This window comes from Staurois parvus, unplaced genomic scaffold, assembly GCF_062004578.1.
Source record: "Staurois parvus isolate SC_StPar_1 unplaced genomic scaffold, SC_StPar_1.0 ptg000343l, whole genome shotgun sequence".
Taxonomy (NCBI): Eukaryota; Metazoa; Chordata; class Amphibia; order Anura; family Ranidae; genus Staurois; species Staurois parvus.
In genome coordinates, this window is record NW_028318139.1 from 2,462,808 (window position 1) to 2,487,880 (window position 25,073).

Sequence of the window (25,073 nt, forward strand, 5' to 3'; positions counted from 1 at the left end):
TGCGATTCTGCTGGGTATGCTGCAGCATCTGGTGGCCTGTTTCAGCGTTCCTTTGGCCTCAGATAAGACTGAAGGCCCGACTACGGAACTGTTTTTTTTTTTTAGGTATTACCATTGATTCCAGGAACATGGAATGCAGATTGCCCATGGATAATGTGATGGCTCTTCGGATGGAAGTGGGACTTGTAGGTGGATGTTGGAGGATCAGATTGCTTGAACTACAGTCTCTGCTCAGTAAGTTGAATTTTTCATGGTTCGGGGTTTTGTCCTGTCCTTGCGGTGGGGCAGTTCTTGCAGGTGCGTCCAAGGATGGGGGGGGGGGCTTTTTCCTACACTCAGATGGGTCTTTGTTGTCCAAGTTTCAGTTTGTGGCTGTTTTCCATAGCTGTTTGTCTGCAGTGGAGTTAAATAGTGGGGATTATTCTTCCCATTCCTTTGGCATAGGGGCAGCCACTGAGGCGTCCAGGTGAGGTCTGGCAGAGGGAGTGGTTAAGAGAATTGGCAGGTGGGAGTCCAAGTGGTATAGATTATACATCAGACCCCACCTTTTGCAGTAACTGGGGGGGGGTGTTGTGTTTCTTTCTGTTTGCATGTTTTTTGTTTTTACTTTATGTAGTGGGTTGTCGGTTTCTCCAGTCATGTTAGTGCACGTATGTACCCTTTTTCTTTGCAGGTCCGCCCCGCTGTCTCATCTGGATTCTGGGGCATGTTTTTGGGGGGGCTAGGAGGGTGAACATCAGGCCCAGTGGCTGGCAGCTGGGTGTCCCTGTAGACCAGGGCAGGGTCAATGGATTGGGGTGCCGGGTATTGCTTTGGCAGCGGGTGGTGCCCGAAGTGCATCGCTTTGTCCGTCTGGATAGTCCACCGGATGTTCTGGTCTTACATGCGAGGGGCAATGATTTGGGTTGGCTTTCCATGCGAGAGCTTATTAGGGACGTTAAATTTTATTTCCTGCGACTTAGATCATCCTTTCCGGGGTCAATTGTGTGGTCGGATACTTCATGGCGGGGTGCCAGATCTGTGGAGTTGTTGAATAAGGCGCATATAAAGGTGAATAAGGAAGTGGGCAGATTCGCAAATAGGAATGGTGGCGTGGTGGTTCGGCATGTGGAGTTGAAGGATTCGGAGCTGTACCTTAGAGGGGATGGAGTGCATCTTACCGCTGTGGGCACTGATACAGTATGTGGTTCTTGGGATTGAAAGATGGTATCCAGTGAGCCTTTAGGGTTTGGCGGCAGGCACAAGTGTAAGGTGTCACCCTTTTGCCGTGGTGGCAGTTGGGTTCCTTGACAGGGGTCCAAAAATGTGGTATGATGGTAAATGGTGGGACCCATCTCGGGTATGGAGTCCTCCGGATAGTCTGGTTCAGTTTAAACTTTCCTGGGAGGTAAGGTTGGTAGGGGTCTGTGGTCAGTTAGGATAGTCCCTGAGGCGGTGTTTAGCGGCTGGGGATAGAACCTAACTTAATGGTACCACGGAATCCAAAATGGTGTGAGGTCTTTGTCAAGGATCTGCAACTGTTCTTGGAGCTGGATTGTTTAACAGTGAATCTTTGTTTTGTTTGTTATATATGGTTTTGTTTAATAAAGGGCCGATTCGGCCATTTAATCCATTTTGGGTGTTGGTGTCATTTATTTAAGGAAACAAGGAGGTGGAAATGGGGGGCGGTTTAGAATGGGCATAGGCAATAGGTGTATCTGGACTACCCTAGTCATGACTGTGAGAAATTAGATTAGCAGTTTTAAAACCAATTTCTCAGTCAGTGCTTGCTGACACCATCACTAAGGCCTCGTTCACATCTGGGTATTTTTTTTTTATATCAACAATTTTTATTGGTTTTCATGAAAATACAAACAGTATGTTTAAAAAGGATAAGAAAAGAAAATAAGCATAACAGAAAGGTACATCGATGGCAAAACTACATAGGGTCACGACCAGTGGAATCATAAAATAACAGTGTGAAGGTTACCAGGACCTTACAATTTGGGCCGGCATAGAGGAAGTGAAGGTATCCCATGGGAGATAAATCATTTCAAACACAGCAAACGAACAACTATGTAGTGCAGTCAAATATTCCATCTGTCTTACATCAGCAATAAGTTTGTACAAAATCGGCATTGAAGGAGGAGTAGAAGATAACCAACACATAGGAATGCTTCTCCTTGCCGCGGTCAGAACATGTACAGCAAGTTTTCTGGATAGTTTAGGTAGTCCCGGAAATCGTAAACCTAGCAAAAAATGTAGTGGATCAAGTGGGAGAGAGGTATGCAATAGTGATTGTAACAAGGACAGAACATCTTCCCAAAAAGGAGTAATGGAGCTGCATGTCCAAAAGATATGGTAGAGAGAACCAAGGTCTCTACTACAGCGCCAGCAGACAGGAGAAGCATTCGGATTATAAGCATGAAGAACTTCAGGCGTTTTGTACCATAACATCATGATCTTGTATATATTTTCTTGTATATATTATATAAAAACCACACAGACAGAAGATCTAGATGCATTTTCCCAAATTTTCTTCCACGTTAATAAATCAACATCACATTGTACGAATTGAGACCACCTACGCATGTAAAGGTGAGTGTCATTGGATAAAGAGGGGGCATCCATAAGAAGTTTATAAGTATTAGAAATAATACCCCTTTGGTGGGGACCCTGCATGCACAAACATTCGAAGGGAGTAGGCTTCCCCAGGATTAATGAGGGTGATAAGGTGGAAAAGAAGTGGCGTATTTGAAGGTAAATATATAGGTGTTGAGAAGGTAGAAGAGCTTTTTTCTGGAGATCTGGGAATGAGTGTAACTTATGAGTCACTGGGTGTACCAAATGACGCAATTGAAAAAGGTTAGCTACTACCGAAAGAGACATCCAGGACATGGCCATATTGTCTGGAAGATTAGGGTTATAGAGAATATTTGTCAGTGGGGAGCAATCAGAGGCCAGTGTAAATTTAGCCTTACATTTCTGCCAAACAGTCAGAGAAAAGTGCATGGGACCAAGGAATAGGTGGCGAAAGGAAGAGACATCCACTGCTGAGGTCGACCAGAGAGAGCATGGATGAGCTGGAGACAGTTGCAAAGATTCAATCTCAGTCCATGTGTTGGGAGGATAGTGGGTGGACCATGACATGAGAAAACGAAGGTGAGTTGCATAGTAGTATGTTATTATATCCGGTGCCCCCAAGCCCCCCTAGAATGCGGGGAGAGCAAAACAGAACGTGCAATCCTGTGCCGCTTGTTGTGCCAAATAAAATGCAGGAAAGATTTCTGAAGGGAGTGAAGTTTGGACATAGGGACAGGGAGGGTCGCAAACAGGTATAAAAGTTTGGGTAACACGGTCATTTTTAGTACGTTAATGCGTCTGAGGAAAGAAATGGGCAGGGCATCCCAGTGTTTCAGAGAGCGAGAAATTGCTATAAATAGTGGGGAGAAATTGGCCTCGTATATGGATTGGTAAGAGGAAGTAAGATTAGTACCTAAAATATTTTAAAGAAGGGGTACACCACCGGTAGGGAAAGGCTTCCTGAAGAGAGGATAGAACGACAGGTGGGACATGTATTGGGAGTGCCTCAGTTTTAGACGTGTTAACTTTGTAGCCTGAAATAGCCCCAAATTATTTCAAGGTCTTATGCAAAATCGGTAGGGAGGTATGAGGACTCGTAAGTGTGAGGAGGATGTCATCTGCGAACAGCGATAATTTGTACTCATGGGTATGGGATTGTATCCCGCGAATATTGACCTGATGGCGATGACTAATGGTTCCAGACAAAGAATGAACAGCAAGGGAGAGAGTGGGCAACCCTGACGTGTACCATTTGACATCTGAAAGGGGAGTGAAAAAAAAACTGGCTAATCTGACCTGCGAAAAGGGGGAAAAGTAAAGGGCCTTCAAGGCTGCTACAAATGGACCCCTGAAACCAAATCTTTCCAAGACCATGAACATGTAAGGCCAACTTAAATGGTCGAAAGCTTTTTGAGCATCCAAGCTCAATAATATAGCAGGGGTGGAGAATTGGTTAACCAAGTCAACCAGATCAATAGATCTCCTGGTGTTATCTGCAGCGTGTCTGGCAGGTACAAAGCCCACTTGGTCCCCGTGTATGAGTTTGGAAATAATTTCGGATAGTCGGTTGGCCAAAATTTTAGTGAAAATCTTGTAATTGGAACTAAGTAGGGCAATGGGGCGGTAATTGTCTACAATAGATTGATCTTTATCGGGTTTAGGGATAACTGAGATATATGCACGGGAGAATTCAGTCTGGTGTGTGACCCCCTTAAAAAGATCTCGATAAAAGGAGAGGAGATGAGGGGCCAGGATACCAATAAAGGATTTATAGTAGCAGTAGGGCAATCCGTCCGGTCCTGGGGCTTTACGAGAGGGGAGATGTTTAATTGTGTCAAGTAATTCCTCTGGCGTAATGTCAGCATTAAGGGTGGCAATGTCTGAGGGTGATAGTCTTGGAAGTGACAGGGGGTCAAAAAAATTATCAAAAGATAACTGTGTGAGGGGCGGGTGAAGGTCTGGGGTCAGACAGTTATACAGTTTCTCATAGTATGAGCCAAAAAAGGGATGCCATGACCTGAGGATCGTAGGTAGGGCTTCCATTTGGTTGGATTAAAAGATCAGGCATCGTAGAAGGAGATTGAGCTTTGAGTCAATTGACTAACATACGATGAGGTTTGTTGGAAAATTCGTAAAACTTCTGCTTAACCCATAGGAGGGATTGTGCAGACTTACTGGAGTCGAGAGTTTTAATTCGGTCACGTAGAGATGTTACCCTCCGAAGCCCAGAAATGGACGGTTTGGCCAATAACCGTCGTTCCGCCAAAGATAGTTGATGAATATGAGAGGCCCTAGCACTTGCCAAGGACTTTTTTAAACGAGAACCCATAGAAATACAGAGTCCTCGAAATACCGCCTTATGGGCCTCCCACAGGGTTGAGGAAGAAGCTACGGAGCCAACATTGTGTGAAAAATAGGTATCAAGTCCCCGAGACAGTTCATCTCTAAGATGTTCTGTGGAAAGAAAGGTCTCATTAAGGCGCCAATGACATGATTTGGGTATAACAGGAGGGAAGAAAAGGTTTAAAGTCAGAGAGGCGTGGTCAGACCAGGTAATGGGGTTGATTTCAGAGGAGACCAGGAGAAGAAGCAGTGGGGCAGAGACGAAAAAGTGATCTAGGTGGGAGAAGCTACGGTGAGGGGTGGAGTAGAAAGTGAATTGTTTATGGAGGGGGTGTTTAATCCGCCAAGCGTCAAAGAGACGATGCTCCCTTATCAGTCTACGAAAGGATTTTGAAGAGGAGCACTGCCGCCTTGAGGGTGTGGACTCAAAAAGAACTTTCCTGTCTTTATGGGGAGAAAAAATCAAATTAAAATCACCCCCAACAATCACATGCAAAGTGGAAAAGGAATCTAAGTTGGCGAGTGTTTGGGAAAGAAATTGCAATTGACCCGTATTTGGGGCGTATAAATTCAACAAAACAAGGGGAGTGTCACCCAGCATAAATTCCAAAATAATGGAGCGACCCTGTTGGTCAACTTTGGAGGAAACAACCCGAAGGGAGCAGTGTGACCTAATCAAAATTGCCACCCCAGCCTTCCCGGAAGGATCAAAAGCCGAATAGGCTTGGGAACAAAATCTCAAGGCAAAACGAAAGGAGCCAGTAGATTTGAAATGGGTCTCCTGGACAAAAATAATGTCTGCTCCTGAGGATCAAAATTCCTTCAAAGCCATCCACCGTTTTTGAATGGAGTTGAGGCCCTTGACATTATATGACAGAAACCTCAAAGTCATTATGAAATAATAATGGATGAAGCACATGTATTAGCATGAAAAATGAATGATATACCATCGATGTAATAGAATGGGGAAACAAAAAACATTAAAATAACACAGGAAAGAATAAACACAGTGATTGACATAAGTATCCGCAAGGATATAAACTTGGGAGCAACAATTTGACCCAAGTCGTCTAGGCCTATGGCTAGACAAAATCGAGAGCAGCACGACATCCAAGACATCAGGAAGGTCGTCAAACCCGGCCAGAAAAAACAAAAGTGAAAAATGCATCCAACAATGGTTCGGCCGGCCAAAAAAGAAAAACCTGTGGAAAAATCATGTATAAACCAGGAGGGAAGGATCATCACCAGATTCACATCAGAAGGTCACCCCAGAGAATCATCAGACAGGCGGATCGGTTGACTGAGGAGGACGTGGACGTTGTGGGGTACGTGAGAGTCTCTTCCGACTTCTGCGGACTGGAGTCCAGATCTTGTTGGGGGTGGCGGATGGACGGGATGGAGTTGGTGGCAGTGGGGACACATCATCTGACAAAGGTGGAAGTCCCAGGCGCTTTAAGAAAAAATCCGCCTCATGAAGATCACGGAGCACAGCTTGAGTATTGTCCCTAGTTACGACCAGCCTAAAGGGGAACCCCCACTGGTAAGGGACACAGTGTTGGTGAAGGTGTGTGGTGATCGGCTTCAGTGCTCGCCGTTTGGCCAGGGTAATCAGGGAAAATTCGCAGAAGAGCTGGAGTCTGTCACCTTTAAATTCCAGAGATGATTTGTGGCGAACAGCTGATAATAAGGCTTCTTTGCTTTGAAAAAAATGGAAGCGAACTATGATGTCTTGTGGTCTGGTGCCTTCGACAGGTTTTGGGCCCAAGGAGCGGTGAGCTCTGTCCATTCGCCAATCTGCTTCTGGAACCAAGGGAGCAGTTGCGGTGAAGGACAGTAGGTGACGGTGTAATTGTGCATCAGCAATAGATTCGGACATACCGCGTATATGGATATTTTGGTTATCCTCTTCCAGAACATGAACGTAGTGCACCAAATCATCAAACTAATTTTCCAATTTATCCGTGCGGTCTCCAATCTGAGCTATTTCCCCTCTGAGAGCCAAGGCCAGTTTTCCAATTTCAGCGGATATAGATGTGGTGATATTGCGTAAGAATATTTGCAGCTTATCATCTAACGCTGAAATTGTGAGGGAAGATGATGAAACGGCCTGCTGGGAAATCTGGGTGGAGGGAGGATGATTCCCTGATGCAGAGTAATCCACTACCCCCCCAGTTATGTTCTGGGGGTCAGAATCCTCCATCTGGGGCTGGATCAGGGCAGAGGCAGGCATGGAAGCTGAGATGCATGAGGGTGCAGTACCCTCCGTGACCACCGGGGTTCCTGGCCATACTGGAGGCCGGGGATTGCAGCCTGGACAGGAACTGCCGGAGCGGCAAGGGCCTCGAATCCTGTGGCTGCTTGGAGGGGGGCTTCCAGCGCCCTATCTTCCCCATATAGGTCCCTCCCTGGTGCCGGGCCGGGTGCCAAGTGTGTGTGACTCACCCGTATCGGATGGGAGGCAGTGGAGCGTGTCGGGTGAGTCCGTACTGGCCGGGGATGAGTGGAGCTCAGGCTCTATACAACCGCCATCGTCCCTGGCCGCGCATGCGCCTCATCTGGGTATTTTGTGATCTCAAAACGCTCTGCAAAAATGACAAATCACACTACGTGTGTTCAAGTGTCATTCGTTTTCAATGGTACATAAATGCTGTGTGGCTCTGCTGCGATTTTTGTGCAGCAAGCCACATTACATGAAGCTTGTCCTCTAAAAATAAGCAGAAGCTTCTTTTGGGCATTACCATCGTGCAATGTGGTTTGCCATGAATTATCGCGAGACAATCACAGTATAACCGCACTGCATATAGATGACATTTAAAAAGAAATGGCACCTGAACACATGTGGTGTGATTTGTCATTTTTGCAGAGCACTTTCGGACCTGCCATGTGAAAGGAGCCTCAGGCCCTATGGGCGTTTTGTATTTTAGGCAGAATTGTCGTAATTTTACCCAAGACACAAAACCCCAAGATGTGAAAGGAACCTGAGCCTCCTTTCACATGGCAGGTCCAATCAGGTCTGTCAGCTTTTTAGGCGGACCTGATCCGACCCTCCATTCATCCCCATGGACAGGCGGATGTAAAAAGACTTGTGTCTGTCCATGTCTGCTCTGCAGAAACTTAGTGGACACGGACCTGTCATCTACCCACTCTGCTCCAATCAGCAGGGGATCTGTGAGCTGATCGCCTGCAAACACCTTCATACCAAGGACCTCTAGACACCCCTAACCTCTGGACACCGCCCTATGTCCTACTGACCTCTGTACACTGCTCTACATACTACTGACCCCTGTACACTGCTCTACATTTTACTGACCTCTATACACTGACTTTTATACTACTGACCTCTGTACACTGCCCTACCTACAGTATATTCCCTATTTAACATTGCCACATTATCCACTATGTAAGTCATCTCAGACTCTATTTAACCACATCCCTTTAAGCCACGCCCAATATTTAGCATAATTAAAACCATTGCCCATTTTTAGTATTGATGTTGAGCCACACCCACAATTGAATTCCCCACCCCCAATTAAAATGATACTCCGCCCACACCACCTTTCTGGACAGGACAGGAAAAAAAGTGTCCCTAAAAATTTTTTGGAAATGTTGGCAACTATGCAAAAAGGGAATACGTATCCTCCAGCTAATCACTTCAGTTTTTCTGGCTTGTGGTGCTGAAAAAACACATTCTAATTTAAATATTAGGAAGGTCAAACCTGCTTAGTCTCTCAACTTGCATTGCGGCCTAGGAAAACATTTACATGTTGTATGTGTGTTTGCACAATATTTCTTGTTCTGGACTATGAAACCATTTTTTTAATCTAAATAAAAAAAGCATGATCTCTTCCACTGATATAATGGCCAAGTGAAAATGCATGCTTAATGTGCAATAAGTCTCTACAACATTTAGGGCTGGTGTGTTTGGAACATCACATTTTGTTTTTCTTTTCTTGGGAAAAAAAATTACTCATCTCTCTTATATTGCCATCGTGGGTCACAATCAGACTACTTGCAAGCTTTCCAGCTATTGTGTAAAAATGTTTGTTTTTGTCTCTAAAACCTGGCACTTTTTTTTTTTTTTTTTCTTTCTGCAGCACAACTCAACTTTGCAATGTGGGTTTGTAGTTTGAAGGTGTTTTGATGCCTTCTGAGTCAAAATTTTGTTCAACATTGTACATAATGGTGTGTGCTACTAAATACAGATCAAAATAAGCTATGCATACAAGCACATTATGACATTATCCTGCAGATGTCCAAATTTTTATTTTTTTGCGGTTTACTACCGCTTTAAGGCTTACTACTGCTACACAAAAATTTTGGTTGTTTTGGCAAACATTACAGAGCGCTTTTGTTATAACACCATTAACAGAAAAGTCAATGTGCAAATATTGAGTGACGTTAAAAAAAAAAAAAAAAATTAAGACCCGCCAGCGATAGCCATGCCTAGGAGGGTTTGAGATACCTGGGTGTCTTGGGCTGTCCTGCTTGGGGGCATCCTGCTCCTGTGTTGTGCCCCTTGACATGTCGGCCTGCAGAGGTGGTGCGGGCGGATGATGTGTGCTGGGTGCCGGTCAGAGGGGAGGTGGTCTCTGCCAGAGTGTGAAGGGGTGGACACCAGGAAACCATGTGGCCACAATGGAGGAGCACTGGGAGGCAGCAGCACTGGCTGGGTAAGAGTGGAGGAGAATCAAAATACTTAGACAAGATATAAGCAGGATCCCGTGGACCCCACAGAGGATGGCCCCCTTAATAGCCTTCAGATTAGCACAACATAGAGAGTTTCATGGAATGAGTTTCCATGGCCGAGCCTTACATCACCAAGTGCAATGCAAAGCATCGGATGCAGTAGCGTAAAGCACGCCGCCATTGAACTCTAGAGCAGTGGAGACGTGTTCTCTGGAGCGACAAATCACATTTCTCTGGCAACTCAATAGATGTGTCTGGGTTTGGTGGTTGCCAGGAGAACAGTATTTGCCTGACTGCATTGTGCCAAGTGTAAGATTTGGCAGAGGGGGAATTATGGTGTGGGGTTGTTTTTCAGGGGTTGGGCTTGGCCCCTTAGTTCCAGTGAGAAGAACTCTTAAGGAGTCAGCATACCAAGACATTTTGAACAATTCCATGCTCCCAACTTTATGGGAAAAGTTTGGGGATGGCCCCTTCCTGTTCCAACATGATTGCACACCAGTGCACAAAGCAAGGTTCATAAAGACATGGATGAGCAAGTTTGGGGTGGAGGAACTTGACTGGCCCCATAGAACACCTTTTGAGATGAATTAGAGTGGAGACTGTGAGCCAGGCCTTTTCGTCCAACATCAGTGCCTGACCTCACAAATGCGCTTCTGGAAGAATGGTCAAACATTCCCATAGAAACACTCCTAAACCTTGTGGACAGCCTTCCCAGAAGAGTTGAAGCTGTTATAGCTGCAATAGGTGGGCCAACTCAATATTGAACCCTATGGACTAAGACTGGGATGCCATTAAAGTTCATGTGTGTAAAGGCAGGCGTCCCAATACTTTTGGCAATATGATATATTTCCAGAATGGGGAATCATGCTGGAGAACATTAATAAACAGATTCAAATATTGACCTATTAATTTATTAAATAACTTGAAATATTGACCAATGTTGGGGAACTTTAAAACAAATCTATTCTCAATGTTCTTACAGTAAATTGGAGCTTGTTTTCCATGCATTTACAATGTAGTTACATGTGTTTACCACGTATTCATATTGATTTGTATTGAGGAAAATAACCAAAACACAAACTGATATAAAGTAGGCCTGATCAATCTCAAATGCCCCTTTACCTTAACCCTTATTCTATTATACTTTTCACAAAATATTTTTTAGTCTTACATCATTACGTTGTGAATTGTTGAAAGGATTTGGAGCTGGTGGTCTGGTATTGCCTTCAGAAGGTGGCTTATAGGCTGTAAAAAAAAAAAATGTAGATAAAAAGGTTACAAAAAATACTGTTGGTTTATCCTGCTGCTTAAGGCCCTATTCACACCTATGCAGTTTGCTTTTTGTCCATTTTGCAGTGCTTTTCACAGTTTATTCAGCATTTTTCTACATGCGTTTTGAAGTGTTTTTTTACAACGTTTTGCTAAGCTCTTTTTTTTTTTGTTGAAGTGGAATTTTTTTTTTCGTTGCTGGGCAAAATAAAAATGCAAAACGCCACAAAAATGTGGTTCTCCATTGAACTCTATTGTGGCAAAAATGCTGCTTTTGCTTTTAAAAAAGTACCTGACCCTTTCCAAAAACGCAGCAGCTCAAAAAAAGCATAGATGTAAACATGTTCCATAGGAAACCATGTTAAATGGACTGTAGTGCGTTTCTGCAAAAAGCACTAAAAAAGGCATTGGTGTGAACGGAGCCTAAAGTATTACTTCATAGGTCAGTGTTTCTCAAACATTTTTTAGTCAAGGCACCCTTTAACCACTTTCCGCCCGCCATATAGTACAATGATGGGCACAAGGTGGTTCTCTTGTTCTGATAGGACGTCATATGACGTCCTTCCATTCTCACCGCGCATGCGCGGCTCAGGGAGCGTGCAGCGCGGCGATCGTTGGTGCGCTGTGTCCCTCTGACACAGCGGATCACGGAAAGAGCCAAAGATGTTGGCTCGGTCATGTGATCAGCTGTGTCCAATCACAGCTGATCACATGTAAACAGTGAAATGCCGGTTATCGGCATTTCTCTCCTCTCGAGCTGTCACGCTGACAGGAGAGGAGAGCCGGTAATCGGCATTCCGCGGAGGGGACATGTACACTGATCATCAGGGCACTGATTATCAGTGTGCCCTGATGATCAGTGTGGCCCCAGAAGTGCCACCTGTCAGTGTCCATCAGTGCCAGCAGTCAGTGCTCATCAGTGCCACGTGCCAGTGCCCATCAATGCCACATATCAGTGCACATCAATGCCACATATCAGTGCCCATCTGAGCTGCCTTTCAATGTCACCCATCAGTGCCAGTCAGTGCCACCTATCAATGCCAATCAGTGCCACCTATCAGTGCCAGTCAGTGCCGCCTATCAGTGCCAGTCAGTGCCGCCTAACTGCCAGTCAGTGCCGCCTATCAGTGTCATGTATCAGAGCTGTCTTTCAGTGCCCATCAGTGCAGCCTATCAGTACTTATCAGTGCCCATCACTGCAGCCTCATTAGCGCACATCAGTGAAGAAGATAAATCACTTATTTACAAAATTGTATAACAAAAACTAAGTAAAAAACTTTTTTCCAAATTTTCAGTGGTTTTTGGTTTGTTTAAGAAAAAATAAAAATCCCAGAGGTGATTAAACACCACCAAAAGAAAGCTCTGTCTCAAAAAATGATAAAAATTTCATATGGGTACTGTGTTGCATTACCGCGCAATTGTCATTCAAAGTGTGACAGCGCTGAAAGCTGGAAATTGGCCTGGGCAGGAAGGGGGTATAAGTGCCCGGTAGGCAAGTGGCTAAAATTATGGACAGTCCCAAGGCACCCCATTCTAAAATGTGAAAAAACTGTTCTAATAGTTTTATATAACACAGCAACATCCACACATGTAGGACACAGAGGTGATTTATTCTTCCAAAGCCAATACACTTTTGCACACTGGTACTGAGTAGTATTCCAGTGTTTCTCTTCTCCCTCAGTTTTTCTCCATCACTGAGCTAATGTGACCCCAGCACTGTTGGAGGGGCAGGGGAGGGTCAAACTATGATGCTGTGCAGGCAACTGATATCCTCCTTATCAACTGATGATGTCATTGGTTGTCAGGAATCTGGCAGCTAGAAGGTTGTAATGGTGCACAATGAAAACCTGTGGCTTTGTGTAACTAAAAGGCAGGCTTTTTTCACCCGCTGCCTTGTATACAAGTTTTGGGCAATTTTTAGACATTTTGCCAAGGCACCCCTTAAGAAACCTCAAGGCACCCTGGGGCGCCTGGGCACCCTGGTCGAGAGAGGCTGTCATAGGTAATACAAGCAGATTTTGTTTTTTACATGGAAAAAACATTATATATTTAAGTATGTTATGATGCATTTATGCACCATCGAACATACTATAACTTACAATAACATTTAGTTTTTAAAGTGGTATTAAATTCAGTTTTGTAAATTGTACTGACAGGTAAGGTTTTTATGACAGAAGAGTTTCTTCTATCATAAATGCACCAGCTGCTTGAGAATCCCCACCCCCCCAAAAAAAACAAAAAAACTTCAAAAATAATTCAATAATTCTAGCACTATAAATCCTGCATAACTCTAAACTGATGACCTATATGGGCTTTGCGTGTATGCTCCCATGAAAAACTTCAGTATCCTATATTTTTTCATAGACAGCACATTAAAAGACCCTACAGGTCATCAGTTTAGTGTTATGCATGGATTCTGATGCTGGAATTTTTACTCTTACCGTGGCATGCGCGGTAATGCACGTGTCTTAGATTGTAGGCTCCAAGGAGCAGGGCCCTCCTAACCCTCTTGTATTGAACTGTATTGTTGCTGTGTTGTCTCCCGTTATATTGTAAAGTGCTGAGCAAACTGTTGGCGCTATATAAATCCTGTATAATAATAATGTGTGGGGCAATCGCATGTACCAAAGCACATGCATTTTTGTATGTGTGTGTGTGTGTGTGTAGGTTGCCTCTAAAAGGTTTTTTATATTTTATATTTTTACTATTTTAATTCTTTATTTTATTTTTTTTATATATAACATTTATTGCTACTGCATTGGGGACCAATAGCCCCCTATGCTATAGCAGATGGGTGACAAGTACTGCTGCAGCACCATTAAAAATCCAAATCCCCAGCTTGTGGTTGAGGATTTGGATTTTACCACCCCCATCCCGGCTCTATAAAGCAGCTGCTTAAGCTGCCTTGTGCTGGCGCCAACCCTGTGTGACAGGCAGATGGAAAACCCTGGCTGCCATTAGCACACAGCGGCAATCAGTGGATGATGTCATGTGGGGGGAGTGATGAGGAGCTCAGATGATCCCAACCAGGGATTTTCCCCACCTTGTGGTTAGGGCTGGCCCAGGGCTCTCTGGCTTTGGCAGTGATGAAGGGGATGATGATGTTGTTGCCCCTTCCCGGACAAGTCTATGGTCAGAAGCAGGGGCCGACTGACCATTTGGAAACTCGGGCACTGCCCGAGGGCCTGGGGTCAGTAGGGGGCCCCATGCGATGCCCCTGGTACCTTTTTTTCATAGGTTTTTTTTGAGTTTGGGCAAGGACACAGGGGCCCCATGATTCCCTATTGCCCGGGGGCCCCACGAGTTGTCAGTCCGCCCCTGGTCAGAAGTATTTACTCACATGATCTCCCTCTTCCTCCTGGTGGATGATGTGAAGTGTTGGGGATTCCTTGTGTTGATCCTGACTGTCTCCATCCACAATGCCACTTGCCCTGCTCCTCCAATGGCTGTACACAGTCCGGCACCAGCTTCACAGGACCCAGGGAGGGAAGCAGGCAGAAAGCTGACACCGGCACTGCTCAGATCCCAGGGACAGAGGAGGAGAGGAAGTGAAGATGGCTGCTACAGGCCGATTGAATGGCTGCAAGTCTCCTCCTCCTCGGTGTGATTCAGTGTGTGATCACGGCTGCAGAGCGAGGAGGAAACAAAGACAGGCTGGGCTATGACATTCCCGTTCTGCACTACACTCTGCCACCACAGGTGGGCACAGGAGCCACACTTCTCACTGGGGACCACAGACACTGCAGAGAGAATAGCCTGAAACCAGCGGCTGTGGCTGCACCCTAGATGGACATCTGCATGATTCGCATGGGGAACTCCAATAGATTGACAGCCTCAGCTTGTTTCTGTCTGAGTGTGAAGGAGGTGTGACCCTTCCCTCCAATCATCTCTCAGAACTCGCCTCACTGAGCTCTGCAGTGTGTAATTTCAGCTCTGCCCCATGTTTTCTGAAAGCTCAGGCAAGCTGTATACATTCTGGACTTTGAACAGCTCTAGGGAAGAAAGGATTGCAGGATCAGGAAAAGAGGACACTTAAGACAGTGTGATCAGTGAGCAGCAGCAAAAGGAGAAGATGCCAAGGTCCATGTGATCAGTCAGCGGGAGCAGGAGGAGAAAATTCGGGGGCCTTGTGATCAGTGAGTGGGAGCAGAAAGAAAGGACAGTGGGGGTCACGTGATCAGTGAGCAGGAGATCCCAAACAGTTAGAAAAACAATTAGCGCTCGAATAAATTAGGAAGGAAGATTGACAATAAGCTATATAAAATAAAATCCCTAATTTTTCCTGGATTATCCCCATTACATTATTGGATAACATGTCCAACGGGAATGGTAATGCGACTTGGTGTACATCCTGTGCATGTATACATTCCTCAAACAACTGTTCTTGAGTGAATGCTGCTGCGCAGAATGTGAGTTGTTTCCTTTTAAACCCAGATTCTTAATCTAATGAAGCAGAAAATGGCAAAAAAGAGCACTGAGGTTAATACCAAGCAAAAACACCCTTATTCACTCTTTTGCTGCCTACAGCACTGCTTCTAACTGGCCAGATCTGTACGCCGTATGGACCTACATTCCTCTTAAAAACGTGACAATCCCCCCATCACCACCACCGATTCTTTGCCCTGAGTCTCCCGCCCCTCCACCAGCCTATGTTGACAGCTAAAATACCCCCCACCCCCACTATAACTCTTCCTTATCCTTCCTGCTCTGATTCCCCCCTCCCAGCACCAATCCCTCCCCCCTCGTAAACCCTAATCCCCTTGTGGCCACAGAGGGATCCACTTGCTAAAATAGATGCCCCCCCCTGCTGCTCTGTCCCCCCCTTTAATGCCCTCCCACCTCCCTGATGTCCAGGCATCCCCTCTCTGTAGCTGCTAGCCGGCTCTCCCTCCTCCCCCTCCCGGCGGCTGCGGGTGCTGACAAATCACTGTCTGCATTGAGAGCTGCAAACATACTATATGTTTAAACGTGTTAACCTGAGATGCGCAGGTGTTCCGTGCTTCCCCATGCAGGCAGTCTCATTGATGTCAATTGGGACACAGTGGCTACACAGGTTTTCCATGCATTCCTGTGCAGGCAGTCCCATCCATATCAACTGGGATGCAGCAGCTGCATCAAGACAGCCACTGCTCCCAACCTGACATCCTTGTGGGTGTATGTCCCTGAACTCACACTGTTTGCATTTGGGGCCAGATCTGTCCTTGCAGCTGATGTGTCCCAATTGACATAAATGGGCCTGCCTGCACAGTGATGCACAAAACACCTGTGCATTCCCGTGCAGGTAAAGACTGCCCTCCATGAACGTATGCTTTAGTACACCCCACTGAATGAGGCCTTAGCAGGAATTTAGCACGAATTTTGTAAGTTAAGGTGTGGTTTTGTGTGAAAATAGGGATTTTAGTGGGGTTTTTTTGTGAAAATAGCAATTTTCAACATAAACATTTGTGCAGCTATTGAGGGGCCTAAAAAATCAGTAGCACCTTTTTATTCTACTGGCCATGTGCATTCAGAAAATATATGGTTTGGGGGGGTCTTTTACAAACTCTGAAAGCTGTAAGTGAAAGCAGTGTGTCTCTAGTTGCACTGTGAAAGTGACTGTCAGAATCCTTTGGTGATGTCAAGAAGGGGCATGCATAATGCCTTTCAAGGGTCTCAGCCCTCTTTTTCAAATGCACAGTGTGACCAGCTTTTTTTATCCACACTACCTGCTGGCCCTTTGGAGCACCTGCTGCTGCATGCCTGGTGGCCATCCATGACCTCTGTTTACCTTCAGCTGATCAGCTCCAGTGTCTCAACCTGCTATGTCATTATCCACTGGCAGATTGGTGATTTCTGACATTTAAGTGTGCTGTTTTTAACCACTTGACGCCCTGCCACTGTATATATACGACGGCAGGGCGGCACTCGCAGGCAAAACCACGTTTTAAAATGTGTGTTTTGTAAACAAATAGGGGGCACACGCGAGGTGCGCCACCGCCCTATCTGTCCCGCGGATCACCACCGCAGATGTGAGTCGCCGGGTCACAGCCGTTCCTTAGCGGCTGTTTCCCGGCGATCGGCAGCAAACAGTGACAGACAGCACAACTGCAGTAGCTGTGCTGTCTGTCACTTCCCTGTCAGCTCGAGGATGAGCTGATCAAGAAAGAACAGTTTCTCTTTTTCGATCAGCCTTGTCCCGTCCAGTACATACCCCCACCCCCTAGTAAAACACTCCCCTCACTCCTATAACCCTTCCCTGCAAAATAAAGTTAACCCCTTCCTCCCCATTGCCATTAGTACAGAGCCAGTGGTTTTTTTTTGCACTGATCACTGTATTAGTGTTTTTGGGGATGTCAGTGACCCCAAGTCAGTACCCCCCAATGTCAGAATGTCCGCCGCAATCCCGCAGTCCCGCCATAAGTCGCTGGTCGCTGCCATAAGTCCCTGATCTCCGCCATAATTCGCTGATCGCCGCCATTATTAGTATAAAAAAAACCCTAAAAATCCCAGTATCTTTCCCGCCATTTGTAAAAGCTATAACTTTCACGTAAACCAATTAATTTACACGTATTGGGTTTTTTTTTTAGCAAAGACATGTCGCAGAATGCATTTTGGCAGAAATTTATGACTAAATTAGATTTTTGCATTTTTTTTTACTGGACATGTTTTATAGCAAAAAGTCCAAAATATTGTTTTTTTCTCCTCAAAATTGTCAGCCTTTTTTTTATAGCACAAAAAATAAAAACCGCACAGGCGATCAAATACCACCAAAAGAAAGCTCAATTTGTGGGGAAAAAATGGATCTAAATTTCATTTATGTACCGTATTGCATGATCGCGCAATTGTCCGTTAAACTAGCGCAGCGCTGTATAGCAGAAAAATGGCGTAAATTGCAGTATTTATACCATAGTTTGTAGACGCTATAACTTCCACACAAAGCAATCAATATACACTTATTGGGATTTTTTTTTACCAAACACAAGTAGCAGAATACATTTTGGCCTAAATTTATAACCAACTTTGAGTTTACTATATATTTTTTATACCTGAAAGTAAAAAATATTGTTTTTCTTCAAAATTTTTGGCCTTTTTTTGTTTATAGCGTGAAAAATAAAAAGCACATAGGTGATCAAATTACACCGAAAGAAAGCTCTATTTGTGTGAAAAAAAGGACCTAAATTTCGTTCGGGTGCAGCATTGCATGACCGCGCAATTATCAGTTGAATTAGTGCAGCGCCGAGTAGCAAAAAGAGGCCTGGTCATTAAGGGGGGTAAATCCTCTGGAGCTCAAGTGGTTAAAGGTGTTTTTTGCTTGGTATTAACCTTACCACCCTGCTTTTTGCGATTTCCTGCTTTATGAGGTGATTCTGCCCAGAACTTATTGGAGCCGCAGAGGTAAACCACATTCCGTTCATCCATCTATCCATCTGCCCTTCATTCATGCATCATCCATCCCACACTTCATCCACCCACATACCATTCATCTACCATAGCAATAACTGCTGCTGTACAACAGACTCTTAGTGTGTTTATCCATGGATTAATTCTTGCTACATAGTACAGAGGAGTGCTGGATGTTTTGTATAGTTTTTACACGTTTCTTTTGTTTTTGCTCTTTTCTTTTGTTTCTATTTATGAAGCATCGCCAACCTGAAACAGAGTTTGTACTGTGCCTGTCAGGTGCTGGCAGGGGTCCGTATAAAGGAGAGTGGCGATATGGAGGTGCAGGCAGCAGAAGGGGGTAGTTGGGTGACAGCTATAAGACAGGGTAGGGGAAAAAGCATTAGAGACGCCAGTCCTGAGATGATACATTCCAATAAATATACCCAGTTGCGTGATGTTGGTGATATAAGTTTGAATGGCGTTGCAGAAAGAGTAACTCCCCTAGATGCCAAGGGAACAGTTCCTCCAGTGAGGATGGGGGCAAGGTTTCAGAGCAGGATAAACAGATACTGGTGGTAGGGGACTCCATTATTAGAAAGACCGTGATCACAGAACAATGTTTACAAGCGTGGATTGTAAAGATTGTTGGGAGGGGATGGGGAGGACCCAGCTGTCATGGTACATATTGATACCAATGACAAATTCAGAGGAAGATGGAGCATCTTAAAAAATGAATTCAGGGACTTGGATGCAATATTAACTGCTTCCCCTCAGCCCTATAGCAGAAATACTGCTACAGGGCGGCAGGGGTGCGCAATATCACGTCTATATAAAACCCTGTCAATCACAGGGTCCCAGCAGGTGATTATTTGCCGGCACCTGGTGATCGCCGAGTATCTCCGACAGGGGAGAGACCTGTATGTAAACAATACAGATCTCTCCCCTGTCAGCTCCAGCACATGGCTTTGTATGGCTCTGCTTTTTTTCTCACAATTGTCGGGGTTTTTTATTTATAGTGCCAGAAATTAAAAATGCACAGGCGATCAAATACCACCAAAACAACACTCTATTTGTGGGGAAAAAAAAGTACATTTAATTCGGGTGCAGCATTGCATGACCGCGCAATTGTGAGTCAAAATAATGCAGCGTCATATTTCAAAAAATGGCCTGGTCAGGAAGGGGGGTAAATCCTCTGGAGGGCAAGTGATTAAAGAAAACATCTCCAAGGCAGTATTCTCAGAAATACTGCCTGTACCTCGATCCACAACGGAGAGGCAGCAGGATCTTAGGGAACTTATCAAGTGGCTGAGGAACTGATGCAGGAAGAAAGGTTTTGGTTTCATGGAGAACTAGGCTTACTTTTTAGTCAGTTACTCTATAGTTAGTCAGTTATTATATAGACTTCACATAAATAGGGAGGGTGCAGCGCTGTTGGGGGAGAAAATTGCTAGGAGGTTGGAGAAACCTTTAAGCTAGGTGGTGGGGTGGGGTGGGGGAGAGATCCAAGTTAGCTACAGCTGACAATGTGCGAAGGTGAAAGGGTGCTGCTGGAGGCAACACTGGTAGTGTAGCTAGAGTACCTAATACCAAGCATGTATGTTGGCAAAATCCTATTGCAGCCTAAGAACAAATAAGGAGAAAAGACTATGCACTCATACAAAAATAAAAGGCATGTACACAAATGCTAGAAGTTAGGTCAATAAAATGGAAGAACTGGAACTGCTGCTACATGAGGTTTTCGACTTTGTGGGAGTATCAGAAACCTGATTTTACAGCTCATATAACTGGCTTGTCACTGTCCAGGGGTACTCTTTGTATCACAGAAACAGGGACGGTAAAAGAGGAGGAGGGGTGTGCTTGTATGTCAAGAATGATTTGCTAGTGAATATGAGGGTGACATTGCTAATGGGGCCAAGCAGGAGATTGTATCCTTATGGCTGGAACGTCAAGGGGAAGAAGCAAAAGGGAAATAATATTGGGTGTAGTGGGCAATAGTTTGGGCAGGCCATTCATAATAAATTTTCTTTTGCTCAACCAGTGGGTTGAACAAAAGAGAATTCATTAATTCCCCCATCCACAGATTCAAGGTGGATGAGGGAATCCACCCCTTGGAGTTATTGTATTCTGATGGCAGGGAAGCTTCCCAATACACTAATCAGCACTGCCAGCTATCGTCAACAGTATTGGTTGAGCTACAATTTTCCAAAAGGCTGGTTGCACAGAATTTGATCGCGAGATCAACTTCTGTACAACCAGCCTGCCCATAGATGTTTTAAAATTCCCTGCTGAACCGGCTGAATTTTAATCCAACTATGGCTTGAAGGATGAAGAGAAAGATGATCTCCTCTCACAGTTAGAAATGGTGGCAAAGCAGGGGCATGATATTGACTGAGCAAACAGAACTGCTCAGTCATTTAAGGCTTGTCATTTCTTAAATGTTTTGCTGGACAATTTCATGTGTCAGTTGGTGGAAGCCCCAACCAGAAATAATACTCTGCTAGACTTACCAATTACAAACACAGATCTGGGCAACAAATATAAAATAACTAAATCTAAACCTGGATGGCTAAATTCTTGTGTAAAAAGAACCTGTAAAACATTTCACCCCCCGATCAGCAGATCGCAGGTGCAATCTCAGGCGACTGCAGACTGTGAGTGCAGCTGTCTGCCCATACCTTGCTACTGAAGGATCAATGAACTACCAAGAGCGCTCACCAGCATCCTGGTAGTTCACTGAGAACTACAAGCCTTCACATGTAATGGCTGACAGTAGTTGTAGTTCTCCCATTCACAAAACTCTATTAATGAATGATGCAGCCAGGTAGGCATGGCTGTGTTTTTTATTTTTTTTAATTGTGACAAGAGGTGCAGGGAGAGGTTCCCCCCAACCAGCTGTCAACAGGTGTTCGGGGACATGCAGGGGTGCTGGAACAGTAACATAGTACATGTTACACTCTAAATACGGGTGTAACATGTTAGGAAAGGTGAACATATTCTTTAAAGTCTGCTTTATTTAACAGCAATTGTAGAAATAACAGGCTTTATTTTCATATTCCGATCAAGAAAGATAGGTGAAGGTTCCAATCAGTATAATGCATAGTCCAATATATATAAGTCCCAGGGTGTTCAGTTACAGCACACTCAGTATTTAAAGTCCCACTAAAAGGCAGGCTCACCGAGCAGGTAAATCAGAGACAGATTACTCTCTCCAGGCTGTATGCAGCTCCTCTCTCTGTAGACAGCAAAACAACCACACTCTCTGTTCAGCAGTTTAATAAGCAGGGCTGAAGGAGAAATAACTGCCCTTTACAATTAACCCCTCCTGAACCTGCCCCAGCCTGACTCTCCACAAAATGTTAATAGTTTATGGACATAAATCATCAGGACCAGATGGCTTACACCTGAGAGTCCTCAAAAAACTTTTTATAGCCGGACCATTATTCCTAATCTTTAAGTACAGCTTAGTGACTGGAATGGTAAAAGCAGATTGGTGAAAAGCTAATGTGGTACCAATATACAAAAAGAGGTCAAGATGTATACCTGGTAACTATAGACCAGGCAGCCCGGCATCAATAGTAGGTAAACTATTGGAGGGGATGATAATGATCCAAGTATTTGCTGACAAAAATACAGTGGTAGTAATGAGCATGTATTTATGAAAGATCATTCTTACCAGGCCAACCTATTAACATTCTATGAGGAAGTAAGCTGTAATCTGGATAGAGGAAGGCCTGGTGACATAGTTTATCTGGATTTTGCCAACGCATTCAATACAGTGCCCCAGAAATGCTTAATTTACAAATTGAGGTCTGTGGACATTGACAATAGTGAATGTATCTGGATGAAAAACTGGTTACAGGAGCATGTCCAAAGGGTGGTGATAAATGGTGTATCTTCTGCATGGTCTGGAATTGTAAATGGGGTACCCCAAACCTCAGTCCATGGACCATTTCTGCCTATTTTGTCCAAAAATGATATAGAGGTTGGTGTAAATAATTAAATCTCCACATTTGCTGTTGATACAAAACTGAAGCTGGCATAGATGGGTAGACTTTCAAATTATAATTCTTGGAAAAAAGAAGGTTCTAAGTTTGTTTCCTAATCTTTAGTGGGTCAAATGGATGTTTGTTTTCGACCTGCACTGATGGACACTGACAGGCTGCATTGATGAGGTAGTACTGATAGGCATTGATGAGGCTGCACTGATGGGCACTGATAGGCACCACTGCTAGGTGTCACTGATGGGCACTGATAGACGGAACTGATGAGGAGGCACTGATAGGTGGCACTGATGTGCACTTATAGGCAGCACTGGTTGGCACTTATGGGGCTTCACTGATCAGTGCCCTGATTATCAGTATGGATGTCCCCATGAGAATTGCTGATTACCGGCTCTCTTCTCATGTTGTCACAGCGCGCGAGGAGAAGACTACCAATCACAGTGTAAATAGATTTGTGGGTTATCAGCTGTGACTGGACACAGCTGATCACATGGTAAAGGGCCGTTGTGATTGGCCCTTTAGCTCTCTCTATGATCAACTGTATCTGAAGGACACAGCGATCACAGAGCGCTCCCGAATGCGCTCCTCCATAGACACTATCCCAGAACCAGCTGACCACACTGTAGTCGTTTTTTTGGCTATAGCCCAGTCGGAAAGTTAAAACAGAAAAATAACATCAATTTCATCAATCATTATAAATTTCATTATGCTGAATCTGTGCATTGTATGTGCAGATTGGATGTACTTCTAGCAGACAAACTCACATCTTAGCTAAAATAAATACAGAAAATGAGAAATAAAGAACATATTTACCTGGCTTATATGGTGGGTTTGATTGCCCTGCTAGTATTTGTGACCCTCCAGTGAATAAGCTATGATAAAACACACCATTAAAATCTTAAAGGGAAAAAAGTACATCAAGTTAAGCAACTGAACATGTTAGCTTTAACAGGGTAAATCTTTTACATGTGTTTAATACTAGTACATGTTTTGAAATCAATTATTCTAAATATTACAAAAGTAGTTTTATAAAATAGCACAACATATACACCCTAATTTCTTTGGGAAAAGCTGATTCTCTATACAAAATGTAATGTGAGTATATAGCAAGTAAATTCTAAAGGAAAGAAAATAGAACTTCCCTAGCAAATGCCAATTTTGCCTAATGGGGGAAAATACTACAAAAGCAGATTAACCAATACCATTAATCAATATATTGCAATAAAATAATTACTAATAACTGTGGATTTATTTTGTTATAAGAGAAACATGCAGCCCTTTTTTTTTTTTAAATTTTGTTATTGATTACTACTTCATGTGGTAGAACATTCCACAGTGTAACCATTCTTACATTAAAGACATTCTTTCCTCTCAGTGCAGATAAGATAACCTTGTTCTTTGTACATTCCTTGGAATAAAATTTTAATTTACTAAATAAAATGCACTGAAATAATTGGGTACCCTGAACTCCAAAACATGCCATTAGAAATATACAAAGCTTCTTAAAAGAAAAACATTCAAATGCATTATAGTCCAGCACCATAAAAAAACAAATCAGACTAAAATATCACATAAACTGGGATTCCCCACATTCATGCAGCAACCGCTGCTAACTAGTGATTGGCAAATCTGCTTGGGTTCCATTCATGGGCACATTTAGCCAACATAAATCTGCAAAATACCAAACCTCAATGCAAATTGAATTCAATGGAAGGTGAATTGTTAAAATCAGTTCTCTCCATTTTCAAGGCTAATAGACAGGGGACTGTCAAAAAATGTCAGAGCTAGGCACTGCCTTAGGGAACATGTACCAAAGCAAAAAAAAAAGTTAAACAGTATTCGGAAGGGAGCAGCTCTTTTGATTAAACATTTTTAAATAAAACATTAAAAATGCATATTTTCTTTAAATAACCTACTTGGGGATGCCTTTAATCTATTTTTGAACTGGCGCATCTGTATGCACACTACAGCAAAAGTGACTTTTACAAAAATGGATACCATATGCTGCTCAATGACATTTTCTGACAATTTCTGGTCTGGGCTGCTTTTAAAGACTAATAGACATGTGATTGTCAAAGAAAGGGTTGGGCACTCGAGAGAGAGAAATGTACCAATGCAGAACAATATACTGTCCAACAAGGAGCAACTCTTAACCACATGCCGCCCAGCCACTGTAGAAATATGGCGGCAGGGCGGCAGGGCGGCACGGCTGGGCAAAACCACGTTTTAAAACGTGTTTTTAAAACAGGTAGGGGGCGCGCGCGAGACGTGCCGCCGCCCTACCTGTCCCGCCAACCACAGCCACGGATGTCAGTCGCCGGGTCACAGCCGGTCGTTACCGGCTATGTCCCAGCGATTAGCGGCAATCAGTGAGAGAGAGCACAGCTGCAGTAGCTGTGCTTTCTGTCAGTTCCCTGACAGCTCCTGACACGCTGATCAGGACAGAAGAGTTTATCTGTCCCGATCAGCTGTGTTCCCTGCAGTACACACCCCCACCTCCTAGTAAAACACACCCCTCACACAGTTAACCCTTTCACTGAATAGTTAACCCCTTCCTCCCCAGTGCCATTAGTACAGTGTCAGTGCTTTTTTTCTTTGCACTGATCACTGTATTGGTGTCACTGGGGATGTCCGTGACCCCAAGTCAGTTCCCCCCCAGTGTCAGAATGTCCGCCGCAGTCCCGCCATAAGTCGCTGATCGCCGCCATAAGTCGCTGATCGCCGCCATTATTAGTATATAAAAAAATAAATAAAAATCCCAGTATCTTTCCCACCATTTGTAAACGCTATAACTTTCACGTAAACCAATTAATTTACACGTATTGGGTTTTTTTGTAGCAAAGACATGTC

The 25,073-nt window shown here is 44.2% G+C and overlaps 1 protein-coding gene across 1 annotated transcript in view; it reads right to left on the minus strand.

The window, feature by feature from the left end:
* LCP2 (lymphocyte cytosolic protein 2) overlaps positions 1-25,073 on the minus strand; it is a 348,123-nt gene that overhangs the window by 22,479 nt on the left and 300,571 nt on the right. The window contains exons 17-18 of the mRNA XM_089684306.1: positions 23,037-23,095; positions 10,763-10,836 (exon numbers count right to left, since the gene is read on the minus strand). Of these exons, the coding sequence (XP_089540432.1) occupies positions 10,763-10,836; positions 23,037-23,095 (133 nt within the window). The remainder of the gene's footprint in view (positions 1-10,762; positions 10,837-23,036; positions 23,096-25,073) is intronic.